Raw genomic sequence first — 22,500 nt, forward strand, 5'->3', positions numbered from 1 at the left:
ACTGCTAGCTGACCTCACTAGTGATCTACTTTCATTCAAAAGACAGATCACGTCATGTCTTGCTGAATAAGTGTGCAGGAGGTTTGTTGGCGTGTAATCCATGGCATAGCTTTAGGCTGGTCTATTCAGAAAAATCACATTTTCAACAATTTATAAAAATTTATGTGTAATCATATGATTAGTTGAAATTTCTGCAATTTCCCAAGGATTGGAATATAACAACTTCTTTACAGCTTATAGTTTTAGGATTCCATAATGAACAGTCATCTTAATTTTGATATGCAGTATTTATATGTCCTTTATATTAAGAAATTCCGACAATATTCTAATCAGACCATGAATCTGGAAAACTTTCAGCAAAATATACAAAAGAATATACGATTAAGAAAACAATGTAACAGAAAAAGTATAATTCTATTTCATTATCTATAATGGGAATATTTTAATTCTGGGGTAAAATTGTAATAAAGCATAATATAGCTTTGTGGACTGTATATTTAACATAGGTTTTCCTTTGTTATAATAATTTACATTGTCAATAATTAAAATGGTTAAGAAATGAACCTATAAATCTAATATTATTTACATATGACCAACTATTGAACATGACCAAATGAAATATCAATAAACAGGAAGAAAAAGTTTAGCAGATATCAATTTTTCAGCCTGATACAATATTTCCAATCAACAAAACATCAGTCACTATCATTTGTATATCACAAATATGTGCAATATGTAAAATAAATTCCAACTAAAAAAGCTCCCTTTTTACTAATCATACAAACAAGAGCTATAAACATAAAGATATCAACTTTCTTCAACTTTAAGTTTCTTGCAAGGGGGTTCGCTCTTGGTGACAGCACTTCCCATGAGTATTTCTTTGCTTAATCTGAAACTCACTCTCATCATTGCTTTGTTTGGGGCAACTTGCCGTACATGGAACACTTCCTCGACATTTTGCTGTAAGCTGACAAAGCTATTTTCAGAGCCTTTTATGGATTCTTCACGGTCATCCTCTGTAGTTGGTTCTCTATCTAGAACAGAAAGACCAAATTGTTCTGCTACCTTTGCAATTGCAGTATCATCCTTTGTATCAGGAGTAAACATGTATACATGAACAAGCGGGATCTTTATTTCTGAAGGAATATCTTCCACATCCTCAAACAGCCCATTAAATGATGGAAGAAATTCAACAGCAAGTGCTGGAAGATTCATTGTAATGTGTATGTTTCCACAAAAATGTGGATCTTTCCACTTCTTCAACAAATCTTCCTTAACCACAGTTTTAATAAATTCATTTCCATCCAGATTGAAGCACTTAACCCTTTCTGTTACTTTATTGCCTGCACAGTTTTTCTCTAAATATTTATAGGAATGTGGGTTGAGGTCATTAGCAAACACAGAACACTGTTTTCTGCCCACTGGAATAGCAAATGGACCTATTCCAGCCATTACATCATATAACACATCTCCGAAATTCAATTTTTTAACTATACGTTCATGCTCGGTGGATAATCTTGGATTCCAATAAACTTTAGCAAAGTCCAAGGTAAAACTTGATCCATTTTCCTTTACTGTAACTTCTGTATCACCACTGCCTGCCAAGACCTCCATTTGGAAATTCCTGTATGTTGAATCAATATTGTTAGTCTTGTTAACAACCAAAGAAATGTTCTGAATCTTCTCTAACAACACTTGACCAATTAGAGTCTTGTATGGGAGCACATGTTCTCGTAAGTTGAGGTGAAGGATGTGCCCTATTATGGAGTAACTCTGTCCTGCTTCTTGGTTTTCCGGCAGCACTGCCCGCAAAATATCTTCAGCTTTCCAGTTATCATAATTCAAGACAACATCTCTCATCTCAACTGCTGCTTCACCAGATTCCAGCATTTCCTGTAAACATACCTTGATATCATTAATATCTTTTACAAGTAGAGGGTTGAGCAGAATCCTCTTCATTTCTGGATTATCCTCGGTGGTTTCGACTGGCTTCAACTTTTCAAGTTTTAATAAATATATTTTTACTTTCTTCAGTGCTTGACTAATTACTCTGCTCTCCACAATTACTTGTGGAACAGTAATTGTCTTTTGAAATGCTTCTCGATTCAATTCTTGCATCCCTCTCACACTGAGAGGAGGAAGGAGTAGCTGTACATCCATTTGACTGCGTAATCTGTTTAATGGTAAACTGTATTTTAAATATTTTCTCAAGCTTGTAGAACTGTCTGCAAAATGTGAAAAATAAACTTGTCTCTGTGTATGAAATTTATTTGTCTGATAAAAACGGTAGTTTTGACTTTCCAAAGTTAATTTTGATTTCACAGAATGTTTGTTCACTGTTTTTTTCCATTCACTAATACAGCAAGTCTTCAACTGTGCTCTGAGCTGGTTACCAAACCTGAAATAAAAGCAGAGAATTAAACACAATTCAGTATTAAGTTCAAATTATGATGAATCTTTCTTCACATCAATATTTATTTAAACTATTATTCCATGCAAACACATAACACTTAAAATGTAAATTTGAAATTTCATGCACATGTTCTACAATTCAAGCCAAGAAATCAAATACTATATACACTTTACTTTGGCAATACAGTAGATGAAACTGATAAATTACATTAATGGAAGATTTTCCTAGTAGAGGTCCACTATTCATAAAAAGAAGTTTAAATGAAAAAAATAATAATAATAACAATAATAATAAATAAAAAATAAACAAAAGGCCACATAAAAAAACTTTCATAAGGAAAAAAACTTGTATACACTAAGTCAAACAATACATGAAATATATCATTTTTTTACATGGCTTTGGTCAGAACTCTAAAACTGATTTACTACCATTTCATAATGCTTTCCATGCATATGTCATACTTTAATTTTGATAGTATAAGCTTTGAAATAATTTAGTGTCAAATTTTAGTTTACTTTCCCCCTAGGGGTCTGACAGATACACATTGCTGAAAAGTCTCCCCATGGTCTCTTGATCTTTAGGATGATAATTGAAAGTTCTAAAAACCTCAGACATGTTTAGCAGGTCAGATCTATAGGAATCATTGTCTAAAGATTTGAAAAAAACTCATAAACGTCTTGTATAATGATCAGACTGACATTTCTTGTACTGAACCACAAATACTCAAGTTGTTTCTTTTCTTATTGCAATCTATGCCTACTACTCTATACTCACTTTAACTGAATCTAATCTATGCCAACCATTTTTAACCCATTCATGCCGGGGGCATTCCAGCCTTGCATGTTACAATGCCAGGGCTCTCGAACGCATAGGCCTAAACCAATTAAATAAACGACGCCATATGACGGCACCCAGTGAATGGGCCTTGAATACGCAGTACCCGTGGTGTACCACCCGTCCAGAGAGGGTTACTTAAACCTAAACCCTAAACTGATTATAAACTAATATAAACCAATGAGTGTATTCATAAATATATGTAAAGAAAATGCCAGAAATGTGGTAAATGAGTTCTGGGGTCTGTGGACGGGTGTCATGACATACATGACGCATGAGCTTCGGCCTCACAATGGGTGTCCTGACATATATGACGTTTGGGGATTTTGGATCACTGTGTTATGAGTGAGTGATGATAACAATTGCAGTCATAATTATTAATGCTGCCATGATATTAAGCAAAATGGTTTTCACCTAACCAAAACCTTGATGCCACCACTTTCTTCTAGCACCAGCAGGAGAGAGAGAGCTTTGAATGGCACCCATCCACAGTCTTTAGCAAGCACTATCTTTAGAGTGATGGCATAAAGCAAGTTGCCAACCTCTTGCTCTAAAGTATCATCGATGAAGGATGTGCAGGCAGAATGAGAAGAAGAAAGTTACTCAAACCATGCCCAGTGTCTACGATATACCCCTATGCCAGTAGGGATGCCTTTTACTGTGGCACTCATAGTCATAAACAGGTTTCCTTCATCTCCCCATTTTTCATGCTATGATTACATGTTTTGCATTCGTTCATAACAGTACACAAATGCCAAAAAAATATAAAGTTGTTTTTTGTCCTCTCATAAAACAGTAATATTTCTGTCACATTGAGTATAAAAAAAATAATGATCTGATATAGACTCTATACTACAATTTTAGCCAACTACCAGCATTGATAGAGCCTGTAATATGACACACACAAGACTCTCAATACAAAAAAATTACAAATTAAAACACAAAAAAGGCTCTCATCTAGTGGGAAGAGTCAAGATTTCCTGCAAGAATCTGCCTCACTCTGAAATAAAACCCACCTGGAGACTAGGCAAGCAAATCTATCCCTTATTTGCAATGGGTCAATCATAATACTTACAAATATAATGCCATTTTGTATGTAGGTTAAGTTACCTAAATTTGGTTAAGTGATTACAACAAAATGAGTTATGTTTAGTAATTCAATCAGTTTTACTTATTTTAGCTTAACTGGTCAGTGGAAATATTTGGTGGATAAGGTATTTTTTTGTATTTTTTTGGGAGACATGCTTTAACTAATGCCTGCCAGATGACATGGCATGCAACGAAACTTGAATGTGCTGTTTATGGGGCATTTGTAGTCTACAAAAGCTTACCCAAAGACCTAACCTAACCTTACTTATTTTTGAAATTAGCTCTAGTCCAAGCTATAACTTTCTATATATATATATATATTTGAGTGAACTTTCTTAACAAATAGTAGAGCGCAAAGTGGGGAAATGGCGTAATTTCATGCAGTCCTTTTCAGAGCAATTACCATATTTTCCTGAAAATTCGTTGAAGATATATGTGATTATAAAATTTGCTGAATTTTCAGATATTTCTCATAAATCACAGCCAATAGACAGTAAACATAATCTTTGTCATCATTCTTTGTGTTCCTCATCAATGCCGTCCTGTTCTGAACAGTAACCAAATATATTAACATGAATATTTAAAAACTTAAAGATAACTGACAGCATTTTACGTTTCAGAGACTTAACCCTTTCCTAACGGGGAACGCGCTACGCGAAAACCCCTACGCCGGGCCATTGCAATATTGCATTGGAAATGTCACACTGGCATGACGCCCCAGCATCGGGAATTTAGCTGTGTCACAAGGGTGTGATGCACCGTCGTCATAAAATTAAGCACTGCTACCAAGGAAGGAACTGATGAATATTATTATAGGTAAAACATTGGGTCTAGTGTCACACTGCATTGATTAGTTACCCTGCATAGGGTCGGTGTTCCCTGAGCATACTGTCGAAGGAGTATTTATGTTCATTCAAGATTGTGGTAAGTATTCAGAAGACAGCTGTAGTGGCTTTCAAAACAGGAATTTTCACATAATATAGCACTGGCTGTTATATCCTAACAAAAAAAAAATACATCCATAAACATTTTTACACATTAGCAATATTTATACATGACACTATAGCAATAGCCCTGAGTAGCGCAGTATAAGTTAATGGACAACAAACCTACATCTACATTCTGACCAGCTAGAGCTTAGACAGCAGCCTAATTTTATAATAAACCAACGTCTACAAGCTCTATCATGCCAAGACATACAAGGTGGAGCTTATTGGTCTTTGCCACAGTGCTGAAGGCAAAGAGTCCAGTCGTACAAATTTTCCCAAAATTTCTTCAGATGGACTGTTTAATTCTAAAGATTAGCAGCCACACCATAAATGTTGAAATGTTAATACAAATTGCCTTCTCAATTTCTTTTTAATTTCAAATACTTTTCTGAGCACTTATTAGTGCATTCATAATTTGACTGAAAATCTTTGCTCTATTATCTCTACACCTCTAGCTATAGAAGTGTCTATATAAAAAGTGATTATCTCCCTATTAATCAGTATAAAGTAGGGAGAATAGCAATTCCTATGAAATAGTGATGTTTCATAATGTAACTTCCCGCCCGGCTGCCGGTCACCCTTGCTACCTATAGGCATATCTGGCACATAAAACAAAAATAAAATACCCTCTCCAAACAAATCAACAAACCTGACATTTCTAACTAATTCACCCATTTTCTCTACTCAAACAACAATAAAATCCTAAATTTCCCGAAAAAACATACATACACCAATAAATTCCAAAAAATTACCCATCCCACTGTAAAAACAAACCAATTTTCTCCCATGTGTTACCATACCACTAAACTAATTACAAAACACACACACTATACACACCAGAGCATCCCTAATGCCTAAAATCTCCTGGAAACTGACATTAACAACATCCTGTGCGATCTTTTCGGATTCAAAGGCCACGTGTTTCGAAAAGTAAATAAAATGATGAAGCAAACAAATTTTTTTCGTTCATTATAGGTGGTATTTTCTCTCTCCTTTGAAATTCGTAATTTGTGATGGAACTGGGTCTGATTTTTATTTTTTCCTATTAGTGTGTTTTTGTTAAGAGTCTTTGATAAAGATACTTGTTGTTAATCGTTTTTTTCCTTTTATTTTTGTTGTTATTTACTATTGTTATCACATGATGTATCATTTGATTGATAATAATGATAATGATACTAATGATATCATCTATTAGTATCATCATAATTGTTACTATTGTTATCATCATTACTATTTTAATCCTCATTGTTATCATTACTATTATAATCCTCATTGTTATATTTGCTATTATAATCCTCATTGTTATAATTACTATCATCACCATCATCATTGTCATGGTCATGATCAACATCATCATCAACAATATTATAATTATTACTATTACATCCTCTTTATCATTCTCAATATTATTACTATCCCTGTTATTATTTTTATCCTCCTTTCCTTTTTCCAGTCTCATTCTCAAAGTAATAGAAATAAAAACTCAGCCCAAATCTTGTAATTTTGTCTCTTACAAATGTCAATAATTAGTTATGGATAAAATGACTTTAGATCACGAACCATGTGCGATAATAAATTAGTTTATGCTAAAAAGTCATTTTCTGTTATTGATATATAATCAAAGTTATATGGTAGACTTTCATATATCTAGTTCTTTAAGCATTCACCTAGTTTGCAAAAATAAGAGTAGACGTGTGTTTTTAGTAGTTAGTAGTATCCTTTTTAGTCTTTTCTAAATCATAATAATATTTTGAAACTGTATATTCTGTGAAAATAATTGTAAAAGTACACTGAACTTGCATTAGACTCATGTGTTGAGTCTCCTATTTGTAATAAAGGATTTGTAGTTAAAATCACACCATTGCTTGGATCATGCTTAATTTTATATAACTAGATATACTGTATTCATTATTACAAGCGGCCTTATTCACATACTTCTTTTGTAAATACTAGTATCTGTATGTTATTTGGACTTTATTTTTTATGTATGTTTGTAGGTTCAGTAGTATAAGAAGCAAAGAATAATTGTTCAAGAATGTGTTTTATACAAAATCTAGACATAATGTATAATTCAGTAGAAATGGGAAGAGGTTCATAGATTTGTGGTGTGAGGACATGTATTACTATGTGCCCTTTAAACTTTTTATCTTTAAACCTATTTATCTGTTTTCACTTCTACTCAATATGCAGCTATATTTCCTGAACAGTTTTTGGCAATAGCTTAATTATCAATTAAGATGTTCTACAAACAATGTGTACAAAAATAAATTGTTCCGACATATGCAATACCACTTCTTTAGAACACACATTTTCAATATTGAATATCATATCCATAATGCAAATTTCATAGTTCAATTTTCCATTTATTTCAGTCACATTTACTTGTATATAACCATTTCATTATCTTATTAACATATCTTGATTTTAAGTGCTAGAATGTTGGTTCAACAGCACAAGGAGCAGACTAGTTGATCAGTTAAGGCTATACTTTGTAAAATCCAGATAGACATGTTCACTTGTGATTTTGTAGAAGTAGGAAAGATTCTAAAATCTGAATTGGCAGAAGTATTACTGCTTGCACTTTATACTATTACCTTTTTTATCTGTTTTTATATTTTGAGTATTTTGTACTTAATATGCAACTATATTTTCTGGATGGTTTTGGCAATAATTGTATTGTCCATAAAAAAAGTTCCGTTGTACCCTTACAAACAATTATGGTGCTACCTGAGATATTACTTGCTTTTTATCTATTCAGATATCTTGATGCAGACGTATTTCAATGAGGTGATATTTTAAGGTAGATTTTTTCATATATCACATAGAAAAAGTGACAGTAACAGCATTAGCACTATAATCTGGGACATTTGTTCCAAAGGTGTGATTTACACACCTGAAAATTATTTGGAATGAGAGAATCTACATTCATGTCTCATTAAAAAATAAAACATCATTAACTGACTTGATCTTAAGACTAACATAACAAACATATGGTGTATACTTCAGCAAAGATGACTGTTCTTTGAATTTGAAACTAACCTCAGCTCTGAGCACATCCCTCCAATATTGAATACACAAAATTTGACAAATGAATGAAATTTTAAAGAAGTGAAGTGAAAATGTGACATTATTTCTTTTATTTTTGTTTTGTTACACATTATATGACTATTGAAACTACATGAAACAAAAGGCAAAATCTTATATGAGTGATATCATTCAATTAATACCAGTAAATATTCATTATCAGTTAATAGTAACACCAGTAGGGAGATAATAATAGGGGTGTGTGTGATGGATTCAGTCATAATCTGGGAGGAGTTTGGGCCAAGGTACGTCTTCAGGGGTGTTATGTGATCTTCCCATTCCATCAGCAGGCAGAAGAAACCTTACTCTTTCTCTTCTACAAGTGTGGTTTGTCTACTCCAGCTATTTTACTCTTCATTCTTTTTTAAAGTCAGAGCTGATCCTGAGCTTATATGGGGCCCTAATCCAGGGATAATCATGAGGGTTGATAATTTACTCTTCTTACCCTCCCCCCCCCCATCACATAATGGGAGGCTGCTTTCAGGTAATGGCATTGTTGAAACATGATATCAAAACTCTTTCAAATCCAATCAGTTCTCTTGTTAACTAGTATGATGATTTTGATGTTACTATAGATCTATAGATTTGGATCTAGTTTTATATATTTTTTATATATATTATATAAATATATTTTTATATATATAAATTTATATATATAAATATATTTATATATATATATTATATATGTATATAGCTTTCTGTAAGGGAAATTATGCTGTGTTTGGAGATGCAGGCATGTTTGACTGGGCAGGTCCAAGAGAACTCAACCCCTAAGAAGGTTGCACATGTCAGAAACATCATGTTTCCCGATTGGCGGATAAGTTGGGCAAGCGCTGCCCCTTTCCTCTACACTGGCACTGTTGATGTTCACACTGACCTCAGTGTGCAGAAGTTACCTCCCCCCCCCAGGTCGGGTCACCCGTGATTAGTTTAGGTATGGTATTGAGGGACAAGGATGCATGGAAGTGGCACGAAGACCATGCAGAAAAGGAGTGGTTTTCAGTTTTTCGCCTGTTAACTCTGCAACCCTGCGTGTGTGACCCGCCATTCTCCTCTTCACCATGTGACCTCTGCCCATCATATTCTGCACTGTTGATGTGTGCTGTACCTGATTGTTGTACATATGTGTATCATCGTGTTAGATGTTTAGCTCTCTAATAAACTTGTGGCAAATGTCTCATCTGGTGCTCTTTCTGTTAACTTGGCTGATTCTAAATAACAAACCTTCAGCTTCACTGGGTTTTGTTCCATGCAAATATTATATACTTTTATATAATATACTTATAATCTTTAGTGTATGATTTGTAAAAACAATATTATACTTCTTCAGTTAATATACTGTAGGTAACGTAAGTAAAACAATTAAAAAAGGTAGTCTCCATTTTTATTATAAAATTGTCTTTTAATTTCCCTTATAAAAATTACAGGAACCCTTTCACTTGTCTGTCAGTCATCTGTTCTTCCTGTTGCAATTTTCTAAGGAGCCGACTGTGGATTTTCTGACCAAGGTCCCTTGCACTCTGGTAAAGAAATCAGAGTAGAAAGTTAGAATGATTTATTTTCCTATTTAGTATAGTATAACTCAGCCTTTACAATAAGTTTCAGTGGCAGCAGATCAGTAACAATATACGGTACAGAAATAGATCAGTAATAATTGCTAAATTACCAGGAGAAAAGCCAAATGACAAGAATGATAACTTCCTAATTAATATTTGAAATATGAGCAAAAACAAAGGGATACTAATTTTACCACTATTTTTATCATCATTAATGAATAAAACTATTGATGTGACATATGAAATATCACTTACCTTTAAAGACGCAGTTAAAGTCTGAGGGTTAAACGTCCCAGAACCAAACTGTTGTGTTGCAGTGATGAAACCTTGTGGTGTTACGCTCACAACAACACGAACTGGCCCACAGCACTCTTCTTCTGGTGTAGGGTCAACAACTGTCAAATTCTCTGTTATCTAGGAACAAGACAAAAAAAAGAACTGGAGTTAGATAACTATATCAAACAGTTGTATGATACTCCATATATTTACTAAAATCCATTTATATCACTCATTTGCAATTTGTATTCTTTATGAATTCTTCTTATATATGACCCAGTTGCAATAATCCCTTCACTGAAAAATATATCATATGTAATATATATAAATAATACCCCCCAATTTTTTTTTAGTTATTCTTCTTCCAATTTCAGGTATGGAATTTCAAGCTTTAAATGGGTTCAAAATGCATATAGCAGATCTTGACTGAATATCAACCTTTTAGTCTGAATCTGAATTAATAATACAATGTTCCATACATTCATTCTATGTGCATTCACAGTTTATATTCAGACCTGGTCTTTTGTTAAAAATTGGCAACAAACATATTCAAATGATTTTAACTTCTTGATGCCAGATGACATATAGTTCAAATCATGACATGGTTGGTCTTCCCATCAAGTGACATGAATGTCTCGCTGTGGCCTTGTGATCAGGTATGCAGCGGCTGGTTGCTGCCTTAGTATACAAATAGCAAGCAGGACTAGGCATTGTGCATTTCAAAACACACTGGCAAAATGACCAGGCGCAGCCAAAACCATCCAGTTATTATTGGGTTAACAAATTAGGCCTTAGTGAGAATATAAAAGTATTGATGAAATTACAGTCAAAGTCAAGGATAAAAGCTTGTAGATATATAAACTAGAAACAAACAAATGAGGTCAATCAGTACAGATTAAAGAATAAACTGCATTTTGCATAAGGTAAGTAAATCTCACATAACTATGCAACTTACTAATAGCCACTTGGTGGATATTTATAAAAGCTTTGTTGATATATAAACTAAAATCAAACAAATGAGACCAAACAGTGCATATTAGAAAGTAAACTGTATTTTGCACAAGGTAAGTATATCCCATGTAACTATGCAACTTTATTAACCTGTTAATGACGGGTGACTTTTTTTTTTGTCATTGCTTTTCGAGTCTTCACACAGGGGATGTGCATACCACGTCATGAGATATATATATAAGTATTTTAAGATAGAGAGTGAGAGTGAGGGTGAGAGTGAGAGAGAGAGAGAGAGAGAGAGAGAGAGAGAGAGAAAGAGAGAGAGAGAAGAAACAGACTGAAAGAAAACAAAGTGAAAAAATAAGATAAGAAAAAAGAAAAAAAAAGAGAGAGAAAGAGAGAGAAAGATAGAGAGAATAATAAAGAGAGGGAGAGAGAAGCTTTATAACATCACATGCCTTGTCATTCCTTGAGGGTATGAGAAAATGTGTATGCGTATGTATGTTAGTGTTTTGACGTCATGGATGTGTAACATGCTTCAAGAGAGAGATAGAAAGATAGTATAATATGTGAAAGAGTAATGAGAAAGAGGGAAAGGGGAGGGGGAGTGATGTAAAGGGGAGATGGGAGAAGGAGGTAAATGACGTCACATGCCCTCCAGCACTGCTCGAGGAATGCCGGAAAAAGAGCGTGACCTGATTGGCTTATAATTTGTATAAAAGGGGGCAAAAATAGTACCATAAATCATTTGCTCTGTGCCCCTGTAATGTCACATTTCACAAAGACTTGCTCTTCTGCCGCAGCTGCTGTCCCCTTCAACCAGTAAGTACACCTACCTTTCATTTCACTATCTCATATGTGCATGCAAATACGCTATACCATATCTGTTGTATGCAAGTCTGTTTCCAAATATAAAGTATCCACATGGTTTTGTAATTCTAGCAAGTTTTTCATTGATTGTCTTTTTTTGTTAAGTTATCATCAAGTGATGACCAACAGGACCCACTGCCATCTACCTCAGGAGTCGGTGCTTACCTGTAAGTTACCAATTTATTTCCTTTTCCTTCTGCACCCTTTGTGTCAATATTTGTTTTTTACGTATGTGTATATAGTTTTAGCATGTGTGACGATAGTTTTACCAGTGTGTGTGTGTGTGTGTTTTTTTTTTTTTTTTTTTTTTTTCTTTCTTTTTCAGATCCTTCTCTCAGGAGCCTGGTGACTCTGCTTCTGCCAGGGCCGTGACCCCGGCTTACTTTGACTTTTTGTCAGATGACGATGAAGAGTATTTGCCGGGGGGAAAGGGTATGAGGTACATACTGATAACTGGTATACCTCCCCAGCCCTTTTCCATTACCTGCAGTGTCAGCATATGTATGCGATTGGCACGGTGCAGGCTAACTGCAAGTTTATGCTGAATGACCTGCAGGCAATGGTGGACTACCGCAGCACAGTGACGGGTATGTTGGCCCTTCGTTGGGTCAATAAGTGCCCTGTCAATGTGTTGGCTCCGTCTTACCCGACCACTCCCAAGTCCATGAAGCTTAGAATGGAGCACTGCCACACATCTGGGGCGAACTGGCACTGTTCCCACCTCAGCAGCGTTAGCAGATTCCAAGGTGCTACAGAGCACTTTCAAATAAGGATACCTAGCATTGCTACTCCAATGTCAGTTTGATTGCTTCCCGAAGTATCATAACTGGGTCTCTTTCCTCTTACTATTGGTGTAGCACAATGTATATAATGTAAAAAAAAAAAAAAATTGCAACAACACTATTTTTATCTTCCCATCATATGATAAGTATTCTTTTTAATGAAGTGTATACCACATAAAGAGCTAAACTGGACTCCAGTAAACATACTCAGTCTATTACAACTCTCACACACCTAATAAATTGTGTATAATAGTCATCTGAATATGATGAAACAGTAAAAAATTGTATATAAAAAGAGAAAGAGAAAGTTTGGACCTCTGTTGCAGCGTGTGACGGCAGTGGGCTGCTGCCTCAGCGCACAGATTCCCACAGTGAGACGGCTCGTGTGAGAGAAATATAACCTAGCAGGTGGATTAGGCATAGCCAAAACCGCTCTGTTGTTAATGGGTTAATAGTCACTTGGTGGATACCAATGTCAATCATCTCAATACATCATCATCAGCCAGCAATTGTTATATATCCCATATTACTATGCAATCAATAAACAGAACTTATGCAGGGTGAGATATAAAATCTTAAGAACAGCCACTCACATGGGTGCTCCTGTCAATCATCACATTGCATCATCTGTCAGCAGATGGCATATATGACTGTCCTTAAAAAACTATCTTTTGCTTAGTAACATTGAATATTCATATATCATCAGCAACAGAAAATGGACTATAGTTGACTATCATTAGTAACTGGTAACTCTGTCAATGTGGCTATTCCATGGACTAACTTTCTTCCCTTATGCATACTTTCAATCAATCTAAGGTGTTTTATCAGTTTATCAGAGATGTACCGATACATTAATATCAGTACTGGTGGTATCAGCCTATTTTTAGAGTATCAGTATTTTTATCAGCTGACTTACTGCCAATACCTAATAGAAATTTACTATATTTGATATTACTCATTGCAAGTTATTTTGTTAATCAGCATCGGATGTTTTACAATAATCAAAAATGATTTATTGGTAACACTAAATTATCTAGTATTATTGAATACATGGTGCATAGTATTACAGGACACTTGGTAATGAGCCACATCTGCTACTGTGGATGTGTATGAGACACATTGGTACTGGGTGTGGGACCCTACCACAGCTCTCACCCCATCACTGCCTCACAATGCATTCTCCTATGACGCTGGGTGACAAGATATTACGTCAAGTGGAGGCAATACTGGCTTTCTGTTGGCTGGCACGCCGAGTGAGCATGTGCATAGTAGTTGGCCACGGGAAGTGTATGTGAATAGCTTGAGGCATTAGGTCAACTGGAGCCAAAATAGCCCTGTTGGCAACAGGTTAAGGTTTCCAGCTTTTATTAGATTTCTTATTGACAGTTCTTGACATGTTTAAGATCTTTCTAGAATAAAATAAAAATTATCTTTATTTGAAACCTGGATTTTTTTGTTTTTTATTTGTTTTATATATTTTGAATATTAACCCTTTATTGGAATATTTTAGCTGTGAAACCCAAAAAGTAAAAAGATATTTTCCTGTATTTCCAATTTTGAAATCAAGAATTTTACTATTATTAAAAAGCACCATCTTCATACAAGTCCTTTTATCAAATTTGAACACATACTGCATTTTTTTTTCCAATTATACTCATCCATTTTCATTTTACACATGAGCCCCAAGTGTTGATGTGACCTATGTTTAATGACAAACTTAAAAACAAAATCACAAAATTATGAAGACTAGTTTCCAGTGTACTGATATCAGTAGTGATAGAAGTGCCAGTATCTGTTAAAATTTTGGTATTAGTACATCCCTACTATGTTACATTGCTAAACACCACCAAAAAGAAGTTGAAGTAGAATAAGACATATCAAGTACACTATCCATTTGAGTAAAAGCTGGTCCAACTTTCATCAACACACATAAAACAGAGAACAAATGCTCTACACTTACTCTTAAATGGGTAATAAGAATAGGTGCATTGGATACATCTATTCTATCAATGTCATGTGGATTGTCTGACACAGAAAACTCCAGTTCTCCCCCATCTTCTCCTGTGACATAGAGCTTTGGCATCTTTGTGGCCCACAGTGCTGCTTTGACACCTAAGCTGATGGCGTCAAACAGATTTCCTCCGCACTCCAAGATCTGTAATATGTATGGATAAGATAAGGACAAAGGTCACGTTATCTTTTTTTTCTGGTGTTCCCCACCACCAGTCCCCCCCCCCCCCCCCCCACAAAAAAAAAAAAAAAAAAAAAAAAAAAAAAAAAATTGTGCATGATTTGTTGTCCGGCTGGAGGCAAAACTGCCCTATCTTTATGGGGGCTAAAATCAAGTTTTTCTATTTCTAGAGAGTGTATTATGAAACAAATAAATAGAAATTACGCTATTCATGGTATGGAGAATCTATCAAAATTTGTACTTTTCAATACATACTACTAATAACATGTAATGCAAATGAAGATTTATTAAAAAATCAAAAATTCAGTCTAAATTATATGTTTTTCTACATAGGATATAAATTATGATGAAACAGAGCACTCACCTCAATGTCAATATACAGTCCTCTGACGTGTTTCCCTTTCACAACACACAACTTGGATCTGTCGAGAGTGTGTGGGGAGGAGTATACACGTTCCATCATGGCACTCAAACTTGTGGCTAGGTCGTCTCCACCTCGACCTTCAAACTCAGGGGTTGCATTTGCAGAACTGGAAAGGAAAGTGAGTATTAGAAATGTCCAAAAAACTCTATATGCAAAATCAGGTGAGTTCTTCAACTTTATAGGGATATTTCCTTGACTTATTTTCTTTTTGGTAATTGTGTAAATGTAATGTACTACTTATATTTAATTGCAATGAAAATGACAATGTGGCTTACATGATGATATTAAATATGCTGTTACCTTGCAAATAATATAATTGAGTGTATGTTTCTTTACATTATTAATTCAGTGCTACAGATAAATTGTAGAATAAAGTATTCCTTTTATAAAAATAATGGATGCATTATACAGTTATTCATTATATTAAGATTTGGCATGATCTTTAAAAAGAAGAGAACCTTAATATTTGTTGGCAAGTAGTATAGGTACAAAAGTTCTTATCTGAAACCCTTAGGGTCAGTTGTGTTTTGAATTTTGATATTTTTTGAATTTCAGAATGAAGGTGGCACCCCAGTGGGGTCTAGGGCAGCATCCCATAATCAAATATAAACAGTGCAGCAAAAATATTCACACTAAAGATAAAGAAAGACTACTATTACCCATAGAGACATCTGCAGTTCTTTTTGATATTTTCACAGTGAAATTAACCCGATTAATGGGGCAGTTTTGATTTTAGTTGGTCTAAATGCTAGGATATTTCAAATGCACAGGCCTAATACCCTGGTCTATTCACTCACTCTGGCCATGGCCGATTTTTGTGTGCACGATTTCCTGGCGTGCTGGCTGTATAAAAAGTCGTAATATCACGTCCCTGGTGTTAAGTGCTACCACCACATGATGTGACATCATGTCATGCAGCATTAATGGTAACACAGTTACAAAATAAAATGCAAAAACAAAATATCAGCACACAGTAAACACAGTACAAACACTAAAGTGCTGAGATACAAGTGACGACTATTATTCTGGATGTCCACATTCACTCACCATGCGGTGAGTGAGTGTGGAGTTGGAGCAGCTGTTCATGTACCAAACAAAACTGTTATGTAGAGATAACTGATGCTTCACACTCAATGAAAAAACTTTTTTCAGAATTTCGGATAAAGGAATGTGGACCTGTAGTTACATCACTATGGCCTTGATGAGTGTTTCAATTGTATAAATATGTAAAATACAAGCATAAATAAATGATTTGTGGTATCTAAACTCTTAAAAATGGAAAAGGTCAGAGATCACACAACAAAGCAAAAGAAAAGAGAGACTGAAAACTAATCCACAAATGGAAATGTTCACAGACAAGATGAATTTTGCTATCTTTTGCTTTTTGTATCCATGTATCTGTGTATGACAATTGCCATATATCATTTTTTAGGGATTAATCAACAAATAAAAATAAACATCTCAATGAACATGTTAGTAGAAATAGCTAGTAAAACCCTGCATTATGTTATTGAATTTAGATACTGAAGCATATGATTTAAAATGGCACTAGTTCTGAACCAATACCAAAAGCAGTAAACTTAAAGAATAAACATAAGAACATTCTCAACCGCATAACAATTCACAAAGACTAACTTACCAATTCACAAAGAAATGGATTCGTCCATTTTCTGGTTGATCTGGTAGTGGACGTTCTATTTCCATCTTCACAGTTACCAAGACATCTGTTCTGTCAAGTCTTACTCTTGCTGACCCATTTGCGGTGGAAACTACTCCAGTTTCTACTTCGAGTTGTCGGTAGTCTAGCCTTCCTCGTCCATCTACACGAACACCAAGCTGTTATAAAATATAAAGATTTTACTTTAATTATAAAACTCATTTTGTGCCACAGAAATTGCTTAACCCATTGGTCGTGGTATTAAATAAATATTTGTGCAGTAGGATGGCTGGTTTACATGTCTGGCATGGTGCCATTTGCATCTATGACCAACTCTGCCTTTGCAGCAAATCATGCCATCAGCTGCTAATGGGTTAACACCACCAGTAATATGCAGGTTGTTCATAATACTAAGTATCTTCTTTCTATATAATATGTGATGTAGAGGAATTTGGAGATGATCCCTATTACATTGAGAGTATCAGTCAATAATATAGCCATTGTAATGTACATTCACAATATTTATAGTAATTTGCCCCCTAAGACTTAATGGGGGGGGAATCCCCCAACCACACAACTGATCTACAAAATCTATACCTCATGTTCTGTTAACCCATTGCGGATGGGTGTCATGACATACATGATGCAGGAGCTTTGGCCTGATGATGGGTGTAAAGATGTAAATGAGATTTGGGGATTTTGGATCACTGAGCTATTTTATTATGCTATGAGTAAATAGTGAGTGATGATGAAAATTGCAGTTATAATTACGATAATAACCATAATATTAACCCATTGCCGACGGGGGATAGATTTGCTTACCCAGGCTCCAGGATGTTTTATTTCCAAGTGAGGCAGCTTCAGCAACATAACGTGATTTTTTCCACTCCCTTTGTCACTCATTGTACAGCTAGAGCCATTTTTGTGCTTTGTCTTTTTGTGTGTTTTACTGTTTTTAGAGACTTAATATCTGTCATATCACAGGCTCTATCAATTCTGCAGTTGATTAAAATTGTAGTTCAGGGTCCATATCAACTCATTTTTTTCTTAATCCTCAATGTGACAGAAGTATTGTTGTTTTTGGGGAGGACAAAAAGCAACTTTATTTTTTCATATTTGTGTGCTGTCACGAACGAACACAAAACTTATAACCATCCAAAATGAAGATAACATGAAGAGGTAGGGAAGAGGAAGGAAACTTGTGCTTTTGACTGTGAGTGCCACAATAAAAGGCATCTCTACTGGCACAGGGGCACATTGTAGGCATTCTGCCTGCACATCTTTCATCTGCTGTACTTTAGAGCAATAGGTCAGGAACCTGCTATATGTCATCGCTCTATAGAGTGCTTGCTAGAGACCATAGATGGGCGCCATTCAAGGCTCTCTCTCCTGCTGGTGCTAGAAGAAAGTGGTGCCATCTACGTTTTGGATATGAGTTGAAACCCATTTTGCTTAAATCAACCATTTTGAGTTTTCATAAAGATAACAAAGTAAGTTTGATATGATTGCAGAATCTCAGTGACATACTAACTGTAACTTGGCCTGTGGAGTAACTGCTTAAGTAAGATTCTGTTCAAAACTATAGCTGGTCCATGTATTTTTTGACTTGTCAAATCTAGAAATTGAAGATATTGCAGACCAGGCTGGTGGATAGGGGGTATTTGCCCAGGTTCTGTCTTAACTCATTGCGTATGGGTTTCATGACATACATGTAGGCACCGATTAGTCCAAAAAGACGGGAGTCAATGCGTACATGATGCAACATCGGGATCTGCACACAGTTGTAGCGCACATACAGTCAAGAAGTATTCTGGCTGTACCAGTGCTAGCTCTAGAGCTACAGGTTTCCAAAGTCAGCCCTGTCCCTCTAATCTTAAGCCAGTGCCGCAGTGACATTTTAGGTCGTTAGGATCCCAGTTAATAATGGGTTAACCCGTTAACGACGGATGACGTGTTTTTTCGTCATACATGACGCAAGACCTCTTGCCTGACAATGGGCGTCATGGCGTTCGGGGATTTTGGATCACTATGTTATTTTATTGTACTATAAGTAATGAGTGAGTGAAGTTGACAATTGCAGTCATAATTATCATAACTGCCGTAATACTAAGCAAAATGGTTTTCAACTCACTTACTAAACCTAGATGGCACCACTTTCTCCTAGCACCAGCAGGAGAGGGAGCCTTGAATGGCACCCATCTAAGGTCTCTAGCAAGCATTATCTCTTTAGAGTGATGGCACATAGCAAGTTCCCGACCTCTTGCTCTAAAGTACCGCAGATGAAAGATGTGCAGGAAGAACGAGAGGAGGAAGGTGACTCACACCATGCCCAATGCCTACAATGTGCCACTGTGCCAGTAGGGATGCCTTTTATTGTGGCACTCACTGTCAAAAGCACAAGTTTCCTTCCTCTTCCCTACCTCTTCACTAAAAGGGAGTGGGAAAAATCAAATTATGCTGCAGAAGCTACCTCGATCAGAAATAAAACTCATCCTGGAGCCTGTGTAAGCAAATCTATCCCCTGTCAGCAACGGGTTAATATTACAGTAGTTATGATAATTATGACTGCAATTGTCAACATTACTCACTCATTACTCATAGCACAATAAAATAACATAGTGATCCAAAATCCCCGAATATCATGACGCCCATCGTCAGGCCAGAGCTCCTGCATCATGTATGACGAAAAAACACATTACCCGTTGTTAATGGGTTAACATCCTATGCACTGGGTAGCCATGATGGAGCTGATTTAATTTCAACAGCCCTCTCCACTGTCAAACTTCTTTTGTCACATGATTAACTATTACAAATCTAATTGGCTATATCAGAACTAACTTTAGTGTCTACCATCATGTCACATTCAAATCAGTATGGAAAATATGGCCCATGGGTAGTGGGTTACATATGTACACTTTACGTGTGAACTTATTCAAATTCTTGACTTTGTTATATTTCTAAGATTTGTTTTCCAATTACTCCAAAGAAGATTCTTATATCAAGAACATTTTATAACACCTAAGAAGTGTTTAATTTCAATTTGCACAGAATGCCAACCATAATCTAGTGGCCAAGAAAAAATCTTAAGTGTGCAGTTTCCATACTTTCCGTACTGGCATTCAAATACATCTGATTTCAAATTTGGTACTATGCATTCTTTCCAACCAGTATAGAAAGTATGGTAACTGCAAAACCCATTTATTAAAAATTGCTCATTTTACATCAGAATTTTGAATAGGTATACACTTTAAGTGCACGTAAGTTAACCATTTCACGTTGCACAATTTAGTGTTTTTGTGTCTTCTAGAAATGGGTATATTTCCAGTTTTTCATAGCGACTGAATTCTAAAATTGAAAAGTTTTATCTGCAATTTTTATTATGTGAATCTACTATTGTTTACCATTGCAAATGATTGGTTCTGGAATTATCAAACTTCCAACAGTAGGGGAAGCCATGAAGTATATCAGGAAAATTAAGGGGTAAAACAGGCTTAAATATAATAAATATCTAATAAGAGCACACGAAAAATAACACAAAAATGTTTAAAATCCTCCGTGTCTGCCATTAATCAAAATCTACAACATGAAGCACCAACCTTTAAAATTCTAAGGGAACATATTCCAACTTTTGGCAAACCAAGAGGCAATACACTAAAAAAAAACGTAGCTGGGGGTTCTGCCCCGCTGGACCCCTTCGTCCTGACCATTCAACCCACCTATCCCGTTGCCAGGAGCTCTGACCCCTGGACCCCCCAGGGGAGCGGACACTGAATAGTAATAGATATTGCCTCACCATTAACCCCTTCGACACGAGGACGCGTATACTGCATCCTCGCAGCGCTCGCGTCAAACCCGAGGATGCGCATACTGCGTCATGGCTGGGTTCTGGTGGAATTGAGTTTTCTTTCTTCCGGATACTGTACGAGATCTTTCAGAATAGAGGTCAGATATGATACGACGGATTACTTGACTTTCATTATTATTATTACATAAGAGTGGGATTCACTTACACCAGGGGAGGCACCGATGCGCCCTGCTAGCAATAATTTTTTTTTATTTATTTATGGAATATTATGTAAAAATATAAAACTTATTATGATTAGTTTACCATACTATTTCAATCATTTTCTTTGGTCATCTGAGTGAGGCCTCCCACCAAGGTCACTCTTTCCATCTTCCTCCCAACCCATGTAAATAACTTGTCACATGCACATGGGGGAAGAGGTTAACTATGCATATTTTGATATATAACACATGATGATTATGTTGAGGTTTTGGCTTAAATCTTGTCATAATCAATAGCAAAGTTTAAAATTTGGCGTGCGCCGGAAGCTCGTATGCGGAGTGGAGAGCGTTTTCCACTGCCCGTAGTGAAGGGGTGAATACATTTGTTTCAACATGTACTTTGGCATCAGAAAACCACATACCTTTGTATACAGAAAAAATGATTTTGCTCCTTTCTTCGGTTCTGGTGATTTCACCTAGATTGCTTCTATAAAAAATGCACAATTTCAACACTTGGAGCAATTGATGGGCTCTGAAATTACAATGAGATGGCTACTGATGTCACTCTTTTCCATTTTTGCCACACTAAATTGATAAATGTAACACTCTTCTCACTGGCAGTCATCAAGGAATGACGGACGAAGAGCTGTCAAACTGCCCAGTAGTGAATACACACATCCAGTTTATTATACAAGAATAAACAAAAAATAATTATTTTTTTTTAGAAATATTCAATTACTTGAATTAAATGCACAGAATATATAATCATGAAAGGAAACACTCTTTTAATTAGAATTAACCCATTAGCAGCGGATGGCATGATTTACTGCAAAGGCAGAGTCGGTCATAGACGCGGATGGCACCGTGCCAGAAAATGTAAACCAGCCAACCTACTACACAAATATTTATTTAATACCACGACCAATGGGTTAATAGTTTTTATAACTACGTGGTAATACATGAAGTAGTTGACACACTGCAAAAATGAGTTACATGGTCAGTGTAAGCTTGACATCATACTATTAACATTGTGAGTGATCTAAAATAAATGTATCACTGGTGTATCAAACCAAATGAATAACTTCTTTATCAACAATTTACAAAGGAAGTGCTCTGAATTAACCCATTGCATACGGGTGTCATGACATACATATCGGCACCGACTAGGCCTAAAAGACGGAAGTCAATGCGTAAATGACACAACATTGGGATCTGCTCACAGTTGAAGTGTGCACACAGTCATGAAGTATTATGGCTGTATGGGCACTAGCTCCAGAGCTTCAGGGTTCCAAAATCAGCATAAACCCGCATTTTATGATGGATTTATGGAAAAATTTGTTTGGGTTAGTCTGCCCTACACAGAGTACGGAGAAAACCTT

General features: G+C 35.7%; 2 protein-coding genes across 3 annotated transcripts in view; both read right to left on the minus strand.

The window, feature by feature from the left end:
• Nucleotides 1-477: 477 nt before the first annotated feature.
• LOC122256455 (tRNA (guanine(37)-N(1))-methyltransferase) lies at nt 478-6,319 on the minus strand. 2 transcript variants are annotated; one of them, XM_043021178.2, is made up of 2 exons: nt 6,163-6,319; nt 478-2,398 (listed from the first exon to the last, which is right to left on the minus strand). In XM_043021178.2, exons 1-2 carry the CDS (start codon nt 6,168-6,170, stop codon nt 808-810), a joined length of 1,599 nt encoding a protein of 532 aa, XP_042877112.2. In that variant the 5' UTR covers nt 6,171-6,319; the 3' UTR covers nt 478-807. The 2 variants fall into 2 exon arrangements, with proteins under 2 accessions (XP_042877112.2, XP_042877111.2); XM_043021177.2 differs by having other exon boundaries at nt 6,202-6,306.
• Nucleotides 6,320-9,776: 3,457 nt separating this feature from the next.
• Rrp42 (exosome complex component Rrp42) overlaps nt 9,777-22,500 on the minus strand; it is a 13,442-nt gene continuing 718 nt past the window's right edge. Inside the window, exons 2-6 of the mRNA XM_043021179.2 lie at nt 17,099-17,295; nt 15,400-15,565; nt 14,805-14,999; nt 10,221-10,379; nt 9,777-9,929 (exon numbers count right to left, since the gene is read on the minus strand). Of these exons, the coding sequence (XP_042877113.1) occupies nt 9,831-9,929; nt 10,221-10,379; nt 14,805-14,999; nt 15,400-15,565; nt 17,099-17,295 (816 nt within the window). The 3' untranslated portion in view covers nt 9,777-9,830. The remainder of the gene's footprint in view (nt 9,930-10,220; nt 10,380-14,804; nt 15,000-15,399; nt 15,566-17,098; nt 17,296-22,500) is intronic.

Source organism: Penaeus japonicus, unplaced genomic scaffold (genome assembly GCF_977035675.1).
Source record: "Penaeus japonicus unplaced genomic scaffold, GWHDUDI00000001_assembly GWHDUDI00000017, whole genome shotgun sequence".
Lineage (NCBI taxonomy): Eukaryota > Metazoa > Arthropoda > Malacostraca > Decapoda > Penaeidae > Penaeus > Penaeus japonicus.